Source organism: Lissotriton vulgaris, chromosome 3_2 (assembly GCF_964263255.1).
Source record: "Lissotriton vulgaris chromosome 3_2, aLisVul1.2, whole genome shotgun sequence".
Taxonomy (NCBI): Eukaryota; Metazoa; Chordata; class Amphibia; order Caudata; family Salamandridae; genus Lissotriton; species Lissotriton vulgaris.
This window is the reverse complement of record NC_141690.1, coordinates 187,537,936-187,562,092: the sequence shown is the minus strand read 5'-3', so window position 1 is coordinate 187,562,092 and position 24,157 is coordinate 187,537,936. Positions and strand designations below refer to the sequence as shown.

Here is a 24,157-nt window from a genome sequence, read left to right as displayed (position 1 = left end):
AATATGAGGATTGACTCTTCAATAATCACACACCCGTATACTATCCTTTCATTATCACTCATGCTTTTTAGGTCTCGGCTCAACGCGCGGAAGTGCGTCTCGCCGAGATCTTTTGTTAGCGAGTGTGCTTCCCAGGAGACAGTTCCCGCCGCGCGCATCCTTGGAGCCGATTTGAAACGTGAACGCGCGCTGTGGCCAGGCGCTGTCTCCTGGGAAGCTCAAGCACCACACACGCATGCGCATACACACACACACAAGTGCCCATGCACGCACATACATACATACAGAGACACCCCCTGACACATACACACACACACGCGCGCACACACACACACACACACACACACACAAGTGCACCGAGGCCCCCCTCCCTCCCCCGCCTTCACCGTCGCACACATACATACATACACACACACACAAGCATACACGCGCACACACACACACACACACGTGCACCAAGCCCCCCCAGCCTTTTGTAACTTACCTGGCCAATGTCGGGGACTCTTCTCTCAGCACGCGGCGCACAACCTCCTGCTAGCGCGGCCCCGGGGCTCCACACCGCTCACAGGAGCCCCGGGCCGCGAGACGCATTGACTCCGCCTGCCTCCTCTTCCGGTCTGGACGTGGCCCCGCCCCCGTCACAGGCGACCGTGCCTGACTTCCGGGGCGGCCGGAATACGACGATTTCATTGAAGCGCGAGCCTCTCCAATTTGGAATTGTACCTGCATTGCGCACAATATTTCCGGGTGATTATTTATTTCTTGGTGAAACATTCACTTCGTGAAAGTTTTACAATTGAGTCTAACAGTGATTGCTTCGCTTCTAGGGAAGGTCCTTAAGGTCACAGTGCTCACTTTCAGAAAGTTTGTTTGCTTCTGAGTCAGAGACCTCTAAGTGCTGTCCTCTCAAATGGTCCAGTAACACGCTTGTGGCTTATATGGTAAGGCCGAAGGGCTCTTGCATTATTCGCAAACCCAAGAAACGCATTCTGCATCATAAGGAAATAAATGTTAACGTGTAGATTGTTCTCTGTACAAGTCAAAATGAATAGGACTTCGGCGTCACTTTTGCTGAACTTCGTTCATACGACGTGGGCAGGGAACTCTGCTGCAATTGTCCTTTGTTCAGAGAACACCATTTCAATTGTGTTTCAAACATGAACATATGTTTTTAGGTAGTGATCTGAGGATAGTTAGGAATGTATTGAGTACCCGCGCTTCTTAAACCTGAATTATAGTCGACACAATTTCACGTGCAGTCCTGTTTGTTTTGGTCTTTAGGGCTTCATTATACGTTCCTGATTACTGCCCCACTTGTAATACTGCCCCTTAGAGAGATAGATGTATGTAAGTTTAGCATCATTGGTTAATGAAGGTGTGAATCTTCAATTCCTAACTTTTGATCCCTACATCAGTGGCTTGTTGTTACCTTTATTAATTCCATCTTAAAACGGTTTGCAAAAACAGTACATGGGCACTAGGCTCACAGATGGAGTAAACAAGGGCTAAAATATGTATTTTAGTTACAGTATTTTACTATGTCAAATGTATTGAATTAAGCCAGTGCTGGTAGCTCAGAGGTCTCTTGCATCCACTGCAGAGGTCAACTTTGGCCTCTATAGTCACAGGTCCACTCAGCCTTTCATCCTTTTGAGGTTAATAAAAAGAGTTGGATGAATTGGACAGTAATAAACATTAGTTATCTGACAATATCATGAAGAGACTCCTCAGAATGAAAGGTTCTCTGCAAGCAGCCTGGGTTGTTTGTGCATGTTTTCTTCATTTTCATCATATGTTGCAGTAGCGCTAAGGTGAAATCAGTCAGATGTATGAGGTTCTTGGGGCGCCACTGAATCTGCCTTTTCTCTGTTGCCTGGTAAGGTTCAGAAGTGTCATGTGTCTGGTTATACCGCATCCCCTCCAGCCTTTTAACTGTAATTCATTCACTGGTAGGAGATGTTACTAAATCTGAAACAGCCTGCCGACTTTTCAGGAGCAAATCAGTCGTGCCCCTGAACAATCCTCAGCCCTAGAGGTCTTTTACAAGTGTGGCTGCCACGGGAAAAACAATGGTTTACTTCTGTAAGCCTACCACTGGTAATGTTGACATGTCCTAGATATTGTTTTGTCTGAACATCTTTCACAGATGATCCTGGTGACTGCAGTGCTGGAAATTTGCACAATATTTTAGCCAGCAAAATTGTTGTATTCTGGGGCTTGAAGGTTTAATTTCCCCCCATTATACCTTTGTGTTCTCAAATCTGTGCATCAGAAGTTCGATTTTCACATCACTCTGGCGGCACCACCACATCACTCGGGGACACCACCACATCACTCGGGGACACCACCACATCACTCGGGGACACCACCACATCACTCGGGGACACCACCACATCACTCGGGGACACCACCACATCACTCGGGGACACCACCACATCACTCGGGGACACCACCACATCACTCGGGGACACCACCACTTCACTCGGGGACATCACCACTTCATTCGGGGACACCACCACACCACTCTGGGTCACCACCACATCACTCGGGGACACCACCACTTCACTCGGGGACATCACCACTTCACTCGGGGACATCACCACTTCATTCGGGGACACCACCACACCACTCTGGGTCACCACCACATCACTCAGGGGCACCACTCGTCACTTGGGGACACCACCACATCACTCGGGGGCAGCACTCGGGGACACCACCACATCACTTGGGACACCACACACACACACACACACACATACATACATACATACATACACACACACACTCCTCCCTCCCCCCTGCCCCACTTACCGCATCAGCCGCCACTCCTGACTTCTGCTGCCACCGCTACTCTCGCAGTAGACGGAAGTCCCAGGAAGTCCCGCCCCACGACAGCCGTGAGCATGCACATCCCGTAACCGGAAGTTCGGGAGCAATGTAAATGACAATGCCATTGATTATTTAAAAAAAAAAACGAAATGTCATGAGCAATGCCAATAGCTCTACTTTTAATGATGCCGAGACCATTGCATTGTAAATGCTTGTATAATTTAAAATGGGGCAGATCCCTGCATTGGGGGCAGCGCTGAGGCACTCTTCAAAATCAGGGCATAGCATTAGTGTTCACACTTAGTGGCGAATCAGGGCATGGCATAAGCGTACACACTCGGTGGCGTAGCAAGGGTGCTATAATCTGTCATGGAACATAGGCCCTTTACACAGCTGCATGCGCCAGATATTTTCCTACAACATAACGTAAGCTATGTTTCCCAGGTACTTTTGTGTCTAGATACTCCGGCCAGTTCCATTCTAGGACTTGTAGTCTTGTTTAGTGAATTATGAAACCAGGAATCAGAAAGCAACAAACATTGGCAAAGCCAATAGGTCTAACCCATGCAAGCCTTTTGATTTGTCAATGTTTTTAGCCATGTTGCACTGCAGTGCAGAGGGCAAGCAACGGGCAGAGACTGGAGGGGGCAAGCAAGGGTGGAGCAGGGTTGGAATGGGCAAGCAAAAGAATGGAGAGGGGAAGGAGGGACGGGGACGCAACAACACAGAGGAATGGAAGGGCGCAAGAAGAAGCGTGGAGATGGGTGGGTGGGGGCAAGCGACAACAAGGAGTGGGACAGAAGGTTGGAGGGGCGCACTATTTTTTTCTGCAAACAGCAAGTAGCTTACTAGGACATGTAGTTTCACTTTTTCTTACAAAATGGGCACGCAAGTCACAGAATGCTTGCTGAAAAACAAAAGCAAACTATTGATGGCTTTGCTTCTGACCCTGGAGCCTGAGGAAGGGCTCTGCTACCAATGCTGTGGTGTTCCAGTCCAGAGTTTTCTTTTTTTCTTGCATCTAATGCATTCTGGGAGTTGTAGTCCTGGGTAACTTTAGTCGTTCCAGATGTACTAACAACATTGAAAACAATGATTTGTAAAGGGAAAGCCCAGAACAGGAGCACCGAGACTTTGGTGACGTTATGAATTCTTCCAAGTCCTCTGTATCCAGACTGCTTCAACAGTGACTATAATTGAAACCTGCTATGAATGAATGATTGCTTCACTAGAGCGCTCTGGGGAATCAGCCTCAAAGCGCTGCCTGGCGTGAACACGCCCCGCTTCGTGCACCCCTATTCTCAGTAGAGCTCTGTTCCTCAGAGACTTAAGGCGTGAGGAAACCGAGGACGGGGCTCCAGGGTGTTCTGCAGATGGCCCTAATTATATGACTCTAGACAGTAATTCTCAAGGCGCGAAATCAGTGCTGGGAAAATCGAGACGCCAGGACGCTCCGGAGAGGAGTGGTGAAGCGCCTGAGCATTACCGGCACAAGCAGCCTGAAGCTGGTCAAATGCTAAATTATGCTAATGAGGGGCTTGCAAACTCTGGAACCGCCAGGACGGCTCTTGTAAGAGGTTAGATACCCTTTCCCTGACTTTCTATTTAAAAAACCTATTGCATTTTGAGAGTTGTAGTCTTGGTTTACGTCAACTGCATCAAATGCCCTGATACACATGAAAACGTTGATGTGACCGAGGACATGGAGTCATCTGCTGGCCCTACTTCTATTGCAATGGAATGTACCCGGTTTGAGATATCTTTGACACCAAGGTTTCCTCGCTGAAGCGGAAGTGCAGCCATGTTTTCAAGGAGCACCGGTTTCCTCGAAACAGCCGTAGGAAAGTGGACCAAGAGAACCTTGGCTCCTGTCAGACTGTCTAAGAGTTGCCATGTTTGTTACTTAGTGCTTAGAGGACTGGAGAAGTGTCGAGCAGAGCTGGGACGTCTCCCAGGTCCAGGCTCCTTGGTTAGGGAATCACTCCTTGTTTATTCGACTCCTTTCATCTGCAGGTCTGCCGGCAAAATGCTCATAAATAACACTGTTAGGAAATAACAGAAAATGGGGTGTAAGGCTGTGAGTGGCATGCACTATGAAGGAAGTGGCGAGAGAGAAATAAGTAAAATAGTGGAGACAGAGAGGAATACATAGACAAGCATGGATCTCTTAGCTTTATGGGGCCATGCATAAATTAGAAACACATGGCACCATAAAGATAAGAAAGTGCTTTGCGACAACCCAGTCGGATCGGAGGCGAAAGGGCGTCAACAAAAAACCCTCCTTTCCAATGGCAGACCACTGTTTAGCATGAACGGTGATGTCAGCCAATTGAAACGAGGAGCGGAGCTTAAAGCCCATTGATTACACCTCAGAGTCCTGACTGCAGCACACAATGGAGCCTGATCCAGGCCCGCCCTTGTCCACCTACACAATATTGAACCAAACAAGGGGATGGTGACTAATTGGCCCTAGCCTGTTTTGGGTGATCGATTAGGGAATTTCTCCTCAACAAGGCTGGAACCAGCTATAAAAGTGGGATCTTCAGAATCTGTCATCGGAACTCTTCAGGGCCTGTGGAAGATTCAAAAGGACTGCCCTGCTGACTGAAGAAGGAAGATTGAACCTGCTTCCCTTTCACCCAAGCTACACAGGGTGGCTGAAAGGCTCAGTTGCCTGCCCTCCAGTTTGAGCAACAGGAACTCAACAAGCTTCCAGAAGCCTCACTACAACTGCCCTGCTGGCAGTACTAGCTGGACCTTTCTAGGCCATATTGCTGGCCTCTGCTGGAGTGAGGAGACAACTCGCTACCCCTCCACACATAAAACACTCCTCTTAACAGCCTTTAGAAGGTAGCTCTTCAGCAGGACTAACCTGATCCCTGTATTTGACCCGTGTTCCATCACGGTTGTGAACTTGTGACCCCTTCCCCGGTCTAAAGCAACCAGATAACAAGGAGTTGTGTGTTATGCTTTTTGGTGCTAATTTTACCTAAAACTTTTTGAATTAATGTCACTGGTTCTACTGATCGTATTTTTGTCGTTTTGATGCTAAAATGTACTCTGTTTCTGAATTTGTTTGGAATTTTTATTGTGCTTTATTTTCAGTTTGACTGCTGCAAAAAAACACTTTACACATTGCCCCCAAATTAAGCTTGATGGCTTTGTGCCAAGCTACCTGCGGGTTAAGCACAGGTTAATTTAGTGACTTTTGTAGTTCACTTTGACAAGGACTGTTAATTATTTGAGTGGAGCTTCCTCCCCTATAATAACCCAATTTCTTAAATCACTCTGATAGTGCTTGTTTTCCAACTGTCTCTGTTGTGTGCTTTTCTTCCCCCCCCCCCCCCCTCCCCCATGTTGCAATCTCACTCGTGTGTGTTATCACCGGCAGCTCCATATTGCTGTCCTTTATTTGATTCCCCTACCGTTGCTCCATGTTAGACCCTCCATGCCCTGGTTTGCTTCTGCCTTGTACCAACAAACTTGTGTTGCTTCTGCTTCTATTACCCACAGTCCCCCTTGTTATTTTCATCACCAGCATTGCTTCCTGTATCCCTTTAATGTGTTTTCCTTTATATTTTAATCTAACTTTGATCACTAATAAGAAAAAAAAACGAAGCTGCAGTTCCTACAAAATGACTCTGCCGACTGCTTCAAAAGCTTTTATTTATTTAAATCTTTAAGCCATGCCGCACATCATTGGCAATGATGTGCTGGATGGGGTAGCACCATTCGCAAAGCCAATAGGCCTTGAAATAAAAAACAGAAAGCACCTGGGGACACTTTGAACCATTTATTAGGGGCTTACAGCCAAGTTAAATATGCCAATTGGGAATATGCCAATTCGACCATGTTTAAGTGGGGAGCTCACGCACTTTACTACTAGTTAGAAGGCAAAAAGTGGCAACGTTCTAAAGACAGCTAAAATGTAGGGACAAAATGCTGGGTGTGACCACACAGAAAAGGTGTATTTTGTACAGACCATGCCGCAATTCATATCGTAAAATCGAATGAATGAAAAAAAGTATGAAAGAAACTGGTCTGTCTGAAGTGTTCTCAAGATACTGAGTTTAGAAACTATGCTGAGTTGTACACGTCTGAATTTAGTGTTACCCATACTATAATGTAAGCCACAAATGTAGAGAAATCCAATTGGTGGTAATAACACGTTTTACTATTGTGTTCCTACATGTCTCCCGGTAAAAACTGTATCCTACTTATATGCCTGAGCCCAGTGCCTGTGACACAAAAGTCTGATTCAGAGACCTCCCATTTCACCAAACAAAAACACCTTCTTTTTTCGATGTGGATAGATGTGTAATTTGAGCCCTGGCTTGTTGTCCCCAAGTGAAACCTATCAAACCTAGACATTTCCGAAAGCTAGACACCCAGGGATGTCCAATGTGGTGTGACTTGTTTGGATCCCACTATGTTTTCTTAGCGATAAGGTCTGACAAACTTTGAATAAAACAAGTATTTTCCTCACATTTCATGTGAGTTTTCCTGGAAGCTGCGGGGATCCACAAAATTCCTAACATCCAGCAATCCCACTCGTCTTCCGATAAAAAACAGTACCCCACTTGTGTGGCTGGGTGTAGTGACCATGATCCAAAATACCCAAAGAGACGAAGTGGAAAAATACAAAAATTATCTGAGAGAAAAACACCCACTGTGCCTATGTTGATACCTGCAGAATCTGGGCCTGGCATCTGCTGCCATCTAGGGAAACCTACCAAACCCAGACATTTCTGAAAACTAGACACCCTGGGAAGTCCAGGGTGTCATGATGTGTGTGGATCCCATGACATTTTTTACCCATAAGGTCTTGCAAACCTGAAACTCTGGCTTCTATCAAGCATTTTCTTCTCCTTTTGTATGGGAGAAAGTTCAGGATGCTTTGTGGATCCACAGGTTTCTACCACCCAGCATTCCCACTCATGTCCTGAAAACAATGGTACCACCGTTAGCACAGCCACAGCCCACACGCTGAACGCCAACCCCTCCGAAGGCCTTAGGTGCATCCTCCTCAACGTACGCTCCGTGCGCACACACACTGTAGAGGTCTTGGACCTCCTCTACACCCTCTCGCCAGACGTCTCCTTCACAGAAACTTGGACAAACTCCACCTCTGCCCCAGACATCGCCACCGTCCTCCCGGATGGAAACAAGCTCCAGAGGAAGGACTGTTCCAACTGCCCAAGAGGAGGACTCTCCATCGCACACAAGAGCTTCCTCTGACTCACGACCTCCAGTTCGAGCGACAGCCTGCCCACCACCGAACACCTCAATTTCCAGATCCAGACCTGCCCCAGAACGACCCAGAGAGGCATCCTCACCTACAGATCCCTTCACTGTGACCTACGTTCACCATCACCGACCTCATGGTGCCCCATACTATCGCCTCCATGGACTACATACTCATCAGAGACCTCAACTACCACCTCGGCAGCCTCAGCGACCCTCCACTCCGTCACCTTCTTGGACAACTTCGCCAACCTTGGCCTGAAACCACTAGTCACCATCCCCACACACAAGGCAGGACACGCCCTCGACCCCATTTTCGCAGGAGGTAAGACCCACTTCAGCGACACCACGCAACCCCCATGACTGACCACCAATGCGCACAATTCCACGCCACCAAGCCCACAGCGTCCAAACCTGCGCTTCGCCCACCACAAAAAAAACAATCAGTGAAGAGCAGCTCCACTCCACCCTCAACCTCAATGCCCTCAGCACCCCGACCAATGCCAAACTCGCAGCCAAAGAACTCCACAGATGGATCGCCAACTGCCCAGACAAGCTTATGCCCATACCTAACCCCAACAGACAACGTCCCAGGATGGCCACCTGGTTCACCACCTATGTCCAAGAATCTAGACTCACCCGCAGACGTCTCGAAGAACTTGATAAATAGCAAATCCACGGAAGACCGTATCTCCATAAAAATGCCATGACAGACTACCACCAGTGCATCAAATCCACTAAAAGTACCTTCATCCAGAACAAGATCCTCGGCACCACCAGCAACTCCAAGGAACTCTTCAGCATTATCCAGGATTTCACCAAACCCCACAGCGAAACCAGACATCACACCCTCCCAGGACATCTGCAACAAGCTTGGATCCTACTTCCATCTGAAGATCAAGGGCCTCTACAACAACTTAAACGACCAGACTCCTGAACCAGTCCATCCTCCAGCAAAATCAGCCAGCCCACCATCTCCTCCTGGACCCCTGCCACCACCAAAGAAACCGCAGCGACCGTGAAAGGCATCCACTCAGGAGTTCTATCGGACCCTGCCTCCGCACATCTTCCACAGAGCTGTCGCCATCACCCCCGAACTACGGCTCACCATCAACTCGACCTTTGAAACCGGCACCGATGACTGGAAGCGCGCAAAAGTGTGACCCCTAGAAGCCCTCAGCAAATCCCACGGACCTCAAGAACTACCGACCCATCTCCCTCCTCCCCTTCGCAGCCAAATCGGTCCACATCCAACTAACTAAATGAATCAAACAAAACTCCATCCTCAACCCCTCCGAATCCGGATTCCGCAGCAACCACAGCACAGAGACCGCTCTACTCGCCACCACAGACGCCATCTGCACCCTCCTCGATCAACGACATACCGCAGCCCTGATCCTACTCTACCTCTCTGCAGCCTTCGACACAGTCTCCCACCGCACACTCACCACCAGTCTCCACAAAGCCGGTATATAGGGAACTGCTCTCGACTGGCTCCGCTCCTTCCTCGCCTGTAGAACCTAAACAATCAGACTTCTGCCATTCCTCTCCGAACCCACGGAAATCAACTGCGAAGTATCCCAAGGATTGTCGCTTGGTCCCATGCTCTTCAACATCTACATGGACCCCTCTCCGCCATCGGCGGACAGCAGGGACGACACCCAGCTCATCTTCCCCCTCACCAAGAACCCCATCTCCACCAGACTTGACTTCCAGAAAGGAATGAAAGATGTTGCATCCTGGATGAGCACTAGCTGCCTGAAGATCAACACAGAGAAGACCGTGGTCCTCATTCTTGAACCCTCCCTCTGGGTATTGGATAAATCCTGGCGGCCCACTGCCCTCGGCAGCCCCTCCCCCACGGACCACGCTGAAACCTCCCTTTCCATTACTCGACAGGTCAACACCATCTCATCCACCTGCTTCAACACCCTCCTCTTCCTCCGAAAGACCTTCAAATGGATCTCCTGAATCAAGAAACAGTCACCAACGCACTCATAACCAGCAGACTGGACCACGGAAACACCCTCTACGCTGGGATCAACATGTCTCAGCACTGCAGCCAGGCTCGCCCTTGACATGAAAACATCACCTAGCACCTGCGCAACCTCCACTGGCTCCCTGTCGAGAAAAGAGTAAACTTCAAGATTACCACCCATACACATGCCTCCACAACACCGGACCCCAATACCATAACAGAATCTTTTTCCATGTACCCAAGAGGATCTCTTTCCATGTACTCAAGAGGAACCTCCGATCTGCCGCCCTCTCTGACACCCGCGCATCCACAGAGCAATAACGGGTGGAAGAACCTTCTTCTACATCGCGGCCAAGATCTGGAACGAGCTGCCAATCAACATCAGATGAGCCCCCACCCTACATGCCTTCAGGAAGATCTTCAAGACCTGGCTTTTTGACTGACCGAAGGTGCTGCCTTTGACCAGCTCATTGTATAGCTCGGCTCCTGTATAGTCGTTTATGAAGAAGGGTTGGACAAGCTTCAATACAATATTGGAACTGATACCTCGCATGGTGGGCAATTTGCAGTATTTATAGCAAAGCCATTCCCTGTATATAATCTGAGGCTGTGTACATAACTAGTATGTACATCTTGATGCAGTTACAAGCTTTTTGTGCTTGGTTTGCAGTACCTGAGTAGCAGTCACCCATTATACAGGATTAAAGACTCGTCAACAGCTATTTTCGTTCCTGGAGTACACATCTCCGGAGACTTGACAGACAAATGTACCACGACAGGCTGCATTTTGAACAACCTGTCGTGGTCTTGGAGGTCCCGGGCCAATACTGCAGAATATCTTTGAAAAGTACCACACACCGTGAAATCCAAAGCCTATTTCTGTCAATGACTGGTGTGGAGCTGGGTGTTGCCCAAACGGTACGAGTAGTCCAGTAGGACTGTATGCTTCGTGTGCCCTAGAATGAGACCCAAATATGCCTCCATGCTCCCTCAAAAACGGCATGCAAATGAGTTTGCTGCATCATTTCTCCAAATTTCTACAAAATAAACCAACTGCAGATCCAACTTCACCTGAAAACTACAGACCTATCTCTCTACTATCATACCCAGCTAAAGATTTGGAGAAAGTCATCAAGAGATTGGCAAAATAACAACAACTACCTCCTTAACCCATTCCATTCAGGATTCAGACCTAGCCACAGCACTGAGACTGGCCTCATTGCCTCCACTAATCATCCAGCTCATCGCCAGGGCGACTCTGCAGCCCTTCTGTTCCTCAACCTCTATGCGGCTTTTAACACGGACTCCAACCTGCTCTTCATCCTCCACCTCCACGAGATAGAGATTAGCAGAACAGCTCCTCACAGGCCACACACAGACGGTCAGTCTAGCTCCCTACACCTCTGAACCCTCCAGTCCAATCTGTGACGTCCCCCAGGGGTGATCTCTCAGACCCACGCTTTCAAAGTCGATATGGCTCAGCTCGCCAACATAGTTTGGATCCATAATGACCTGTGCTAACGACACACAACTTATCCTCTCCGCCTTTAAGGACACCGCCAACCCCCAAGTAAAGTTGTTTAACTTTGACAAAAGTCAGCCTCTCGATGAAATCCAACTGCCCTATCAACTGTGATAAGATGGGGGCTATACTCTTTAGCCTGGTGGCCATCAGAACTGGGACCAACACATACCCCATCAAGCCAAGCCAAGCACCTTGAGAGTGTGAACAACATCCAAATGTAGATTTCCAGTTAGGTCAACTCTGTCACCTCCCCTTGCTTCCACACACTCAAGATCCTCAGATGGATTCTTCGCAACGCTCGATGAGCTATCGCCCAAGCCCTAATACCCATCAAGCTAGACTATCGAAACGTACTGCCTCTGCATCTTTATCAAACTCACCAACAACCTCTAAATCATCCATAACTTCGCAGCCTGACATGCACTCATTCTCCCACCTTGCACTCACACATTATATCACCTCAAGGACCTCCAATGGTTTCCTATTCACAGTTCATATTACTCAAACATACAAGGTACTACACAACTTATGTCCCACTTACCTGAACCAACTGAATCAGCAGTCACACCACCACCAGACCTCTTCTATCTGACAGCCATCTGCTTGCCTCTGTCCTGCAAATCCACAGAGCTAGAGCACATTCTTTTACTTAACTCCTAAAGCCTGGAATGAATTTCCCCTTCACATTCAAACCATCATCTCACTCCTAAAATTCTGTAAGACCCCTAAAATCTGGCTCTGCCAAAAGTCCCCAGGTAGGCAGCACCAATTCTCCCCCCTCCCAGCATTGTCCCAAAGCACCAGGGTTCCCACCTTGTTGATGTGCATACTTTACAAGAATCCATAACATTAACATCCAGGAAGAGACAAACTTAGTCAATGGGCAAACAATGTGCTGTACTGACTGTACATCGAGTGTGTGCAGTGAATGGGGGAGTTAAGTACTGAACTACATTGTGGGGCTGCCAAGAGAGAGTACTTAGTATCGGATCCTGCCTCAGATCTATCCTCCATTACATCAACCAAGGCTCCATCTCAGTTAACCTTCCTTTTGACTTTTTCTGTCCTACATAGGCAGAAATATGCTTACAAATCAGTGTGCTACCGTTTGTGTGGAAGAGATATGTCAAAATGTCTATCTGTATGGTACTGTGCTATAAGGAAAATGCTACTTACCAGTATGCATCTGTTCTTGGCATGTAGAGCTGCAGATCCACACACACCCACCCACCTCCCCGGCTACTTTTATATTTTCTAGTTTTATCTTAATTAGATACCGCATACATGGGCATCTTTTCTGTTTCTTACAAAACTCCATACTTTCCCTGCTGGCGAAGAACAATCTGAAGATGGAGCCGCTGCCCATGCGCACTATCATCCAAAAGAGGAGTCACCTTTCTCGTGACTTCCAAAGACTTCTCCAAGACAAAAATGAGTGCAAACATCCGGGCCCAACACCAGATTGCGATCTATGCATAGTGTGTGAATTTGCGATTCTACATGCCAAGAACAGATGCATACTGGTAAGTAGCATTTTCCTTATAGCACAGTACCATACAGATAGACATTTTCGAAGTAAAAAAGGGAGATATGGGGATCTGTTTTCAGCATTAACTTTTGTTGCAGTGGTTAGGCCCGGGCACCAAACTAAGGGGCCGATTCCGATCTGGGTCGGAAAGCACTCCGACTGAGCCGGATCCGTTGTGTTTTAAGACCGATCCGGAACCTTGCAGGCCCACCGAGTGAGTACGATGTAGCCGTATGCCGTCTGACTCGGTTCGGTCGAACTCCCTTAGAAGTGAGCCCCCTACAGTGGGTACGCGTTGGTGCCATCCGCACCGTACATGCCTGTTTTTAAGAGACCCATGGGTCTCCCCTTGTGTCCGAGTCGTAAGGCTGTGAGTAACAGGGGGTCCGATGCGAACCCCGAGCCATTGCGAGCCGGATGCTCTGACTCGATCCGGCTGTCCGAATCGAGCATCGTACTAGCTCAGTCATGAACCATTTGTGACCACGTCGTACGGAGCGGTTCGGACCCGGAAACGATTTGGACGGAGATTTTGCGCTTGTTCGCATCGTACCGTGTACGACTGACGGAAATTTAGCCTCCGAATCGGATCCGCTTATGCCGAACCCGATTCGCTGCCTTTCCGACCGAGATCAGAATCTGACCCTAAATGTCTCCTATTCACAAACTAGATGGCTTAAAAAGTAGTCTATTTGCACATTGGGTGGGTTTGAACTTATTAAAGACACATTTCATAGCCGTCTTGCTAAGTATGAAAGACTGCATGTATTTGTGCTTGCTGCAGGCAATGTTGTGTAATTATTGGGGGAATCAATAGAAAGATTTTGCCCATCAGACCATAAATCAGCAACACAAACAATTGGCTACATTTGTCTATTTGCTAGTTAAATTAAAAGTTGTGCTCCTCTGAACCGACCCTCACATAAAAGCAAACTTTCCTGGTGCTCCAGTAGATTAGAACCATTTTGTTTTCGTCTGGAACGGCCGATCCCACCCTTCTTTGGGGTCCCAAATTCACCCCCAGGGGAAAGCAAACATTCTTTATATAAAAAAATGATTCCACCACAAAGGGTCAGCCTGGATGACAGATGGGCCGATTTCCCTCTGCAAAGTTTGGCCTTCATTTTGTCTTTCCTTGGGGTGCCGATAGGGCCCTCCATAGGGAACAAAGCGCACCCTGCATGAGAAAATATACATTCTTTTAAAAAAAGCTTATAATCCCCAAAGGCGTTGATCTTTATGCCGCATACACCAACCTGTGCTTCTCAAACATTAGGCTGCCATCTTGTTTTCCAATTGCTCCCTCCTTGGGAGCTCAATTGCACCCCCCAGGTGAAAAACAAACATTCTGTATTCACAAAAAGTTATGCTGCCCCATCCCCAACAGGAAGGTTGACCGGTAATCCCTGATGGCTGCCATTTGGTTTTCGACGGGAGCAGGGGGCTCAATTGCACCTCCCAAGGGAGAATATACATTGCTTGAAACAAATATGCTCCCCAGGGTTGTTAACTCCACACTCCCACTCCCAAACATGAAATTCACAACCATCTAGTGAATTATTGTGTATGGATCGTGGCATGTCTGTATTCCACGGGCAGGAATTTGTTTGAGGGAGGCGCTGCTTGAAAGGGGGAAACTCTCCCCTTTCCAGTGAAGTCTCCCTCAAATGTCAGAAGGTGGTCTGGGACTCAAGGTCCCCACTGGAGGTGTGCAAGAGCAACTCCCCTGCTCCTTCCTTGCTGCTCTGGTGGGTTTTGTATTGTCAGGATGCCTCAGGTGTGCTGATGTCCCAGATGGCTGGAGAAACGGTGGGGCAGAAGTGGAAAAACTGAAGCCTCATTTGCTATTGCTAGAGGTTCTTTTTAAACACGCCCCAGCATCACCGTTCGCCGACTGCCACACTTGAGAGGTAATGCAGGCAATGAACTCTGCATGACGCCTGCTCTACAGGCATTGCTTAATTTGAGCTTGTGGTATCCGTTGTTTGGCACCGGCCCTTAATTTCCAACACCGATGCTTATAGCGCAAACTCAACCCAACGGTATTGGAGCACTTTTCATGAGCACCAGTTAAGGATACATTAATTCTGGTCGGCATGGGAAGATTAAGTGATTTGCCCAAAATAACAGGATGTTGAGCTGACGCCAAGACTCGAACCTGGTTTCCCAGATCGAAAGCCAGCAGCTCTGACTGTTACGCCACATCCTCACCCCACTTTGAGGGATTCATGGTAAGTTATACCTGACTCTAATAGGAGCAATGGGCTCGTGCAAGCTGCCTCCTGACAATAGCCCCAGCACTTATTTTTCCCAAATTAACCACTGGCTGCAGGGGTTAATTGCTGTCAGATGCAACTGTTTTTGTGTCTAATTGTTAGACCATGCAATTTCTTTTGTGGCCTAAATTTGCACTTTGCCATTTTGCGTGTGTCACCTATGTTTAGGGGAGCTATTTTTTGTCTCCTCAATCGCTTTTAACGTATGTAGTTTTTGACAGCTTTTTTGTAGACAGGCCAACAAAAATATGCGCATTGGAACCATTTAGTTCTGTCTAGGGTAGGATCGATTTGGTAAAATAGTTATCCCAAAACCTCTTTTGAAAATATTTTGTTTCCAAATCGGATTTCACTCTAAACTTTTTTTCTATATATTCTTCTAATTTGGCCAACATTTTTTTGATATACATTTTGACCTCCCCTCAAGAACTAGTTAATTACGTTTTTATATTGTATCTTGACTTTAAAACAAAAAAATACTTTTTGTTACATATGGAGAAACACAGCCACAATCTTTTGGTGAGTTGAGGAGGAAAACATAGTCCTAAACCTTTTTTTTCCACTTTAATCTGATTCATGAAGTCCCCTCCACCCAAGTTTGCCTTTCATTTCTAAGCAACCTGTTTTAAACATATTTCAGTCATTTTTCTCTTTGTTATTGTTTAAAAAAAAATTGTTCGTGTTTTAAATTGTAAATAGTTATTGCTTCAGATTTTATAGCATCTCCTTAAAATATTTTCAAAGGTTATTGAGAATTAAAAATATATAATTTATGAAAACACATAGTCCAATTAAAAAGATCATTGGGAAAATGTAGTTTTCCTTGTGTCATTAAGTTCTATGTCCCTTTAAGTTCTAAAATGGTGGTTAAAGTTATTGTAATAATTGTTTTGGAAAACACTCGTTGGCAAATGATGTCCAAGGAAAATAAATTATCACATGGAACCTCTAAATTTTCCCAAAAATATAATTTTATTTGGGGTTATTATAAAGTGACTGCACCATTTGAGGGTGCTTGCATCAATTACATTGTTGACCAGTACATCAGTAGCCCCGCAGACACTATTTGGTACATTTTGTAGCATTTACAGTCCTTCCTCCTTATTCTTTCCAAGCTACATGCATTTTAAAATGACCTTATCAGTGTTTTTGCTTCCCAGAAAAAGGAAAAAAGCAAAGTGGAATTGTGACTGAGTAGCACTTTAGAACTTTTTTATTAAAATGTCATGAGTCAAAAAGCTTAATGCCCACAGAGGAACTTACATTTGTTTTTAATACTTGTGTGACATTGGTTTCTAGCTTTGTGAATCTTATTAAAAATGTTATATAGCATACTTTATCCAAGCTGGGTATGTTATGGTGCAAAAAAAGGAATCTTCAAGTATTTACTGACACTACAAATAATATTAAACATTGAATGTCATAAGCAAATAATTAAGAATTACATTTTTACTGTTCCCAATTTCTTTTATTGTATTCAAGCTGATGAAGTTGTTGATCTTACATGTGAATCCGTATCAGATGCAGTCGTACTTGATTTAACTCACAATGATTCTGTTGTGGTAAGTGAAAGTATAGTTTGTTTTTCTTTTCTACTTTATATGTTAACTGTGCCCGATAGATTCTATGGTACAGCAATGATCTGGGGCTGTTGGTTTTAAATATTAACATAACAGAGCATCATATATCACTGGCTCTAATTCAGCCCAGTCTATTAGGTCTTTACCTGGAAACATCCCCAATTGTGTGAATCTTGCATATGGACAGTGGTTATATTTTTAATTTGTCTGACCTAGTTTAGTGTTCTGAGTTCATGGACTTCAAAGACTGGTTACTGACCTACGTGTCAGTAACCAGAGACTGCCCCCTGTGAATGCTGTAGATGAGTTCCTTACATGCTGTCTAGTTACATATGTTGTGGTGCACCACTAATCCTAATTGCAGTTCTTCCTTTTTACTGAAACCTGCCACTGTTGCACTTGCTAACCCTAGGCACATGGTATTATTTTTCTGGAGTAAGATGTTGACCGTAACTGGTCTGTGATTGACTGAAGTATTTTTATCTAGTACTTTCTCCAATTTGTCCCAGAGGGGCTCTGTTTTAGGGCAATTTGAATAATTTGCCTGCGTTGCTCATGTGGTACTATGGTCTTTTTCACTCATTTTTAGGTTTTGACTGGCGATGCGCACGTAGTGCGCATGCGCCAAAAACCTTATGATTTGTGTGTGGGGTCGGGTCTACACCCCCTCCTCCCATTGGCTAGCTCCATAAATGGAGGCTAGCCATTGGGAGAAGGCTCTGTCCGTCAATCTCGGACCAGATTCGGGGGCGTTCCCGAGAATATTTGGCTTTTGGCTACGTCAGCCGTAAGCCTGTTGGGAACGCCCCCGAATCTGGTCCGGCATTGAAGGCACCCGGAAGAAGTCCAGGTGAGTGCTTGCTTTTTTTTTTGCCCGTTCCCACCCCCTCTCCCGCTCTCCGTGTCTCCGGACCCCGTTCCCGGCCCCCTACCGCTGCCTCGCTCTCCGTGTCTCCCCGGCCCCGTTCCCGCCCCCCTACCGCTGTCTCTGCTCCTGTTCCCGCCCCCCTACCGCTGCCTTGCTCTCTGTGTCTCCCCGGCCCCGTTCCCGCCCCCCTACCGCTGCCTCGGCTCCCAGTTCCCGCCCCCCTACCGCTGCCTCGCTCTCCGTGTCTCCCCGGCCCCGTTCCCGCCCCCTACCGCTGCCTCGGCTCCCAGCTACCGCCCCCCTACCGCTGCCTCGCTCTGTGTCTCCCCGGCCCCGTTCCCGCCCCCCTACCGCTGCCTCGGCTCCCGTTCCCGCCCCCCTACCGCTGCCTCGCTCTCCGTGTCTCCCCGGCCCCGTTCCCGCAGGTAATTCATCTTCAGCGATAGGGCGGGCTTCACTAGAGTAGAGCGATGGGAAGGGGTAGATGATCACCAGGTTAGGGGACAACCAGTTGAGCGAATGGGAGGGATAAAAGGCAGACAAGCGCAGCAAGGCAAGCGCCTCAAGGTCTATCAGACAAAGAGAGAGGGTAGTGGTTGTGGAGGGGGCTGCTCAGGGTGCATTTGGACATGCTGGGTTGATATGGCTATAGGCGAAGGTCGTGGAGGTCACTGGGAATGAGAGGATGGAAGGGTCTGACGTAGCAGGCAGGCAATGGTTTTGGGTAGCACATGGGCAACCTGAGTTCGGCGTTGGACCGCAGCACAGCAGTTTGGGGAAGGCTTGGACAGGCTCCTCAGCAAGAGGATAGGGAAGGTTGAGCCTGGTCTCCCCGGCAAAAGAGGAACAGTAACCCCACGTTGGTGGGATGACATGTGTTGACATGTTTGCCATGAGTGGACCATGGCGGAAAAGTGGTGTGAGTGACGCGGTGACTTTGGACTACGTGGATGATGAGTTGAAGGAAGGGGAGATAGTGGATCAAGAGGTAGAGTGCAGAAATAAATGTGATAGGCAGGTGACAGGAAAAGGGGGAAACAATGTGCGACCAGATTGCGTCTTGCAGGTTGAAGAAGTGGGGACGTCTGTAAGTGCAGATCGCGGCATATCGAGGGACAGAAGAACACTGGTGAGGTGGCAGACTTTGGTGAGGGCGCAGACCTTGAGACCAGGTAGGATGTGTGCAGTGGATCGATTTGTTATGGTCACACTTGGGGTGGGTGGGAGTAGCAAGAAGGCATTGGGAAAGAAAGAACAGTCAGGGGGTTAGGCGAATGACCCCTTATGGTTCTCAATGGGTGGGAAGGAGTTCAGGGCCAGACTTGTGCCTCCGTGTGCCCCTGTTGCCTGCTTGTGCCTCAGTGTGCCCCGTGTGCCCCTGTTGCCTGCTTGTGCTGTGTGGGTGTGTGTGGGAAGCTTTGTGTGGCTGTGTGTGTGGGAAGCTTTGTGTGGCTGTGTGTGTAGGAAGCTTTGTGTGGCTGTGTGTGGGGGGGGCTTTGTGTGGCTGTGTGTGTGGGGGGCTCTGTGTGGCTGTGTGTGTGTGGGGGGCTCTGTGTGTGTGTGGGGGGGCTCTGTGTGTTTGTGTGTGTCATTTGCGAGAGATAAAGCTAGTGGCATTGTAAATGACAATGCCATTTATTTATGTTAAAAAAAACATAAATAAAAATAATGTCAAGAGCAATGCCAATAGCTCTAACTTTTACAAAGGCAAAACCATTGCATTGTAAATGCTTGTTAGTTTATTGGGGTATCTTTCATAGATTCACATGCCTGAATCATTCCCGGTCGCTGAGAGGGGAGTCCCACGGTAGCATACAAAAGCAGTGCCATAAGTAATAAATAGGCCAAAAGAGGCCAAAGGATATATCTTAGCAGCCTATCTACGTCCTCCTAAGAAACGGACCAAAAGTTTGCTCTAACCAATCCTGCGATTCTACCACAGTCGACGACAGGACCGTCGATGAGACATTCCTACCGTCCATATTTCGGCACCATCGACAAGAGTTTATCAAATAAAGACAATTCAAAGGCCTTTTCAGGACTATAGTAACATTTCTCAGTTACCACCTTCCCATCTGTTAAAAGGCTTCATGGAGGACGAGGAATATGATAAGGAAGAAGAGGAAGATTCATACATTGTGGCTCATAGTCCATTTGAGCTGAACGTTAAATGTCAATATACTGATGAGGATGATTACCAAGAGGAGCATTACTACCATGGGCAATATATGGCTCCACGACATACATACCAATTCCATCACAGGCAGGAATCTCTTCCGAGGGAAATGTCTCATTTTCCTCCAGCACTTATACAAGACATACAGGATATGTTAGCGAATTATCGTCAGATTTACTACGCAGCAGATTCCGACAGAGAACCCAATTCCACAAGTAGAGGTTCCTGTTTGAGCAGCCAGGGTCTACACGACCTAGTACACCAGCTCCTGCACAAGATCCACCTACTGGACATCAAGACACTTCCTCCTCAGATGAGGAGGTTGTGGAATGTGTATTACCTAAACTGGCAGATGCTCCAGATACATGAGACGATTATATCAGAGACACCATCTCCACATCCGCATTTGCCCTCTGATTCTCCTCCCGAGGACATCGGAGGATTTCATAATTTAATTGAGAGAGCAGCTACTAGGTTCCAGCTCCCTATTACGGTCAGACAGACTATTTCTTTACATGAGTTCAAAGAGGATACTAGAAAGAGAATTTTCTCTATTCCCATCATTGATTACATCTGGCAAGATGGCGTGAAAATCATGAAGACACCGGCATCCGTAACAGCGGTGCTACCTCGGATTGAGAAGAAATACTGTGCTCCAGAGAACAGTCCATCTTGCCTCATAGGTCATCTGAGGCCAGATTTGGTAATATCTCAGGCTGCACACCAGCGTTCGAAAAGCCCGGTAACACCAATTACCACTCCTCCAGACAAAGAGGGACGTCGTATGGACCTTTTGGGGAAAAAATTCTAGTCTATGGCTGCAGCTTCAAATAGAACTGCCAATGCTTTGGCAAACATTGGCCGTTATGACCGACAAATGTGGTCCGATAAAGCGGGATTGATAGATCTTATCCCAGAGGATCAAAGAGAGATAGCACGGAAAATCTTATTAGAGGCTGAACGAGCTGCCTCCGCAACAATTGACTCACGTTAGACCTCGCTAACACGAGCATTCGGCAGTCATCTGTTCTTCGACGCCAAGGTTGTCTTAAAGCGACTACCTTTAGTCCCGAAGTTCAGATGAAGATACTGGACATGGCTTATGATGGGGATTCACTGTTCGGGGAACATATAGATGACAACCTTTTGTCACTCAAAAGTGACAGACGCCGCAAAATGTTTAGGTGCTCTACAATATAGACGCATACGTTTCAGAGGAGCCAGAGGGCTATGATTCTTTACTATCGGGGAGGCTGTCAGTTGAATCAGCAGTATCGACAATACCAACCTCAATACAGACAGTCGTACAACAAATCCTCTTACCGTCAGTCATCAGCAGCTCATTTCTCTTGCCAGGGTGGCCGAAAGTGAACACAACAACAAGGCCGGGATTCTGCCAGAAAGCAATGAGCTTCTCAGGGTGCCAGTCAACCTTACCCATGGGTGCGAACATTTCTATTTATGCACAGCAGTGGCACAAGATCACCTCATACCGCTGGGTGCTGGACTGTGTCCCCAATGGTCATACACCAGAGTTTCTCCAGATACCAACTACCACTCCGCCAAATGGTCCCCCTCACCCTCATCTTCACTTATTGCGCAAAGAAGTCTTGATCATGCTCCTCAAAGAGGCGATAGAAGTACCGTCCATGCAGAGAGGAACATGTTCCTACTCTTGTTTATTCCCAATCAAAAAGAAGTCAGGAGAATGACAGTCAATTCTGGATCTCCGCAATCTCAACAAATTTCTCAAAAAAACTAACATTCCGGATGGTAACACTTTCCGATATTCTGGGGTGCTTAAACGAAGGGGATTTCATGACTTCTCTGGACATGGAAGACTCATATTTTCATACTCCTACCCATCCAACACAGCAAAAATATCTGCGATTCACAGTGGCTGGCACCCACTATCAATTCAAGGTGCTCCTGTTTAGCATAAAATCAGCGCCACAGATTTTCACCAAGTGTTTAGCACTGGTAGCAGTGACTTTACAATCCCAGGGGATCCATGTTTTCCCAATACCTCGATGATTGGCTGCTCCAAGCTCCATCAAGGCAAGAAGCCAGGGTTGCTACAACAATTTCTCTCGGTGTGTTTAATTCACTAGGGCTCACTCTGAACAAGGGCAACTCAAATTTGATACCAACTCTGAACATTCTATTCCTCGGAGCATCCCTGGACACCGTCCAGTGCAAATCATTCTTGTCTCAAGATCGTCCAGTGCACCTTCAAAAATTAGCGGCAACCATTTAAAAAAGAGCGTCCGTTTCTGTTCGAACATTCAAATCGCTCCTAGGAATGTGCTCCTCCGCGATCAACCTATAGCGCGGCTCAAAATGAGACCTCTTCAAGAGGAATTGCAGAAACAATGGCAACAGACATTGGGTTCTTTCGAGGATGTTATCCAAATAACCGCACATATGCTGGAAGCACTCAGTCTGTGGTTTCAAATAACAAATCTTGCTCAAGGTCTCTCCTTTCTGCAAGACATCCCGGATTTCGTATTAACGACAGACTCTTCCATGGAAGGATGGGGAGGACATCCGCAGGATTTACAGATTCAGGGAAGAATGTCTCGGATACAAAAACAGCTGTACATCAACAGTTTGGAGCTTCGGGCCATATTCTTGTCTCTTCAGGCTTTCCTTCCAAGGATAGCAGGTTCCTCAGTGCTGGTCCGTACCAGCAATACGACCAGCATGTACTACATAAACAAACAGGGAGGAATAAGTTCTATAAAGCTTTCCTAGGAAGCTCAAGAATTGTGGGATTGGACAACGATTCACAGAATAACCTTGAAGGCCGAGCATGTCAAGGGTCTACACAATACACTGGTGGACTTGCTAAGCAGATTTCTATCCGGCTGCAACGCGTGGGAGTTAGAACAATCTCAGGTGAACAATATCTTTCGGACATGGGGCAAACCAGCTCTAGATCTGTTTGCATCACAGGAGAACAAAAATGCAGATATTATGCCCGCAGGTTACCTCAACCGGGGTCAAGGGGAAATACCCTTTCAATGAGATGGTCCGGGATCTATGCCTACGCTTTTCCCCCCCATTCCTTTAATCCCAGAGTGCTCAAGAAATAGAAACTGGAAGGCTGCCGCCTAATTCTGATTGCATCCCGTTGGTCCAGGCAGTATTGGTTCCATGAGCTGCTTCTATTGTCACAAGACAAACCCATTAGCCTGCATCCGACACCTACCATGTTATCACTGAGCAGTGGTCAGGTAGTCCATCCGGATCCGCAATCCCTACACTTGCACGCATGGCTCCTGAATTCCTAGAGTTCAAGGATCTAAGTATTTCACAGGACTGTCTAGACATACTGTCTAAATCCCGTGCTAAAAGCACTATCAAAATGTATCGTTTAAAATGGAAAAGATTTTGTTATTGGTGTGAAACCAATAAAGTTAATCCAATTCAAGCTCCAGCTGAACAGATTTTACCTTACTTATTCTCACTGGCCAAGTGTGGACTCACTTTCTCGTCAGTCAAGGTTCACCTGGCAGCTATTTCCAGGTACAGGAAATCTCTGCAGCTTCTTTCGTTATGTTCGTCTTCTCTTGTCAAACAAATCATGAAAGGACTTTTTTGCACTTTCCCTCCTGTGCTTTTGCCTCCTCCGGAGTGGGAACTCAATGTGGTGTTAGCACAACTGATGAGACAACCATTTGAACCGATCCATAAAGCAGATCTCAAATATCTCACATGGAAAGAAGACATCTTACTGGCGCTCACCTCTGCAAGAAGGGTTAGTGAGATTCAGGCTTTCGTGATCGGGGATCCAGTCTTGCGTTTTACACAGAACTGTGATCCTGCGGATTAATCCTAAATTCATTCCAAAGGTACCCACACAATTTCACTTGAACGAACCAGTAATACTGCAAACTTTCTTTCCGAATCAGTCTACTCCAGCTGAGAAGACATTACATTAATTAAATGTAAAACAATGTTTGAAGTTCTATCTTCAACGGATATTAGAAAAAACGGATCAGTTGTTAGTCGCCTGTGGTCAAGGGAAACAAGGAACTGCTGTAACAAAGGCTACAATAGCTAGATGGGTCGCATCAGCTATTCACTCCTGCCACAAAAAGCAAACAAACCTCTCAAGGTGAAAGCTAAAGCACACTCCACCAGTACTGTT

The 24,157-nt window shown here is 47.0% G+C and overlaps 1 protein-coding gene across 8 annotated transcripts in view; it reads left to right on the top strand.

Moving 5' to 3' along the window:
• The window catches only part of RNF4 (ring finger protein 4), a 334,013-nt gene that overhangs the window by 133,310 nt on the left and 176,546 nt on the right, over positions 1-24,157 (top strand). For 4 of the 8 annotated variants that reach the window (XM_086964195.1, XM_086964191.1, XM_086964190.1 and 1 more), the window contains one exon: positions 16,863-16,952. In XM_086964195.1, the coding sequence (XP_086820321.1) occupies positions 16,863-16,952 (90 nt within the window). The remainder of the gene's footprint in view (positions 1-16,862; positions 16,953-24,157) is intronic. The other 4 variants (XM_086964193.1, XM_086964188.1, XM_086964187.1 and 1 more) reach the window with 1 other exon arrangement.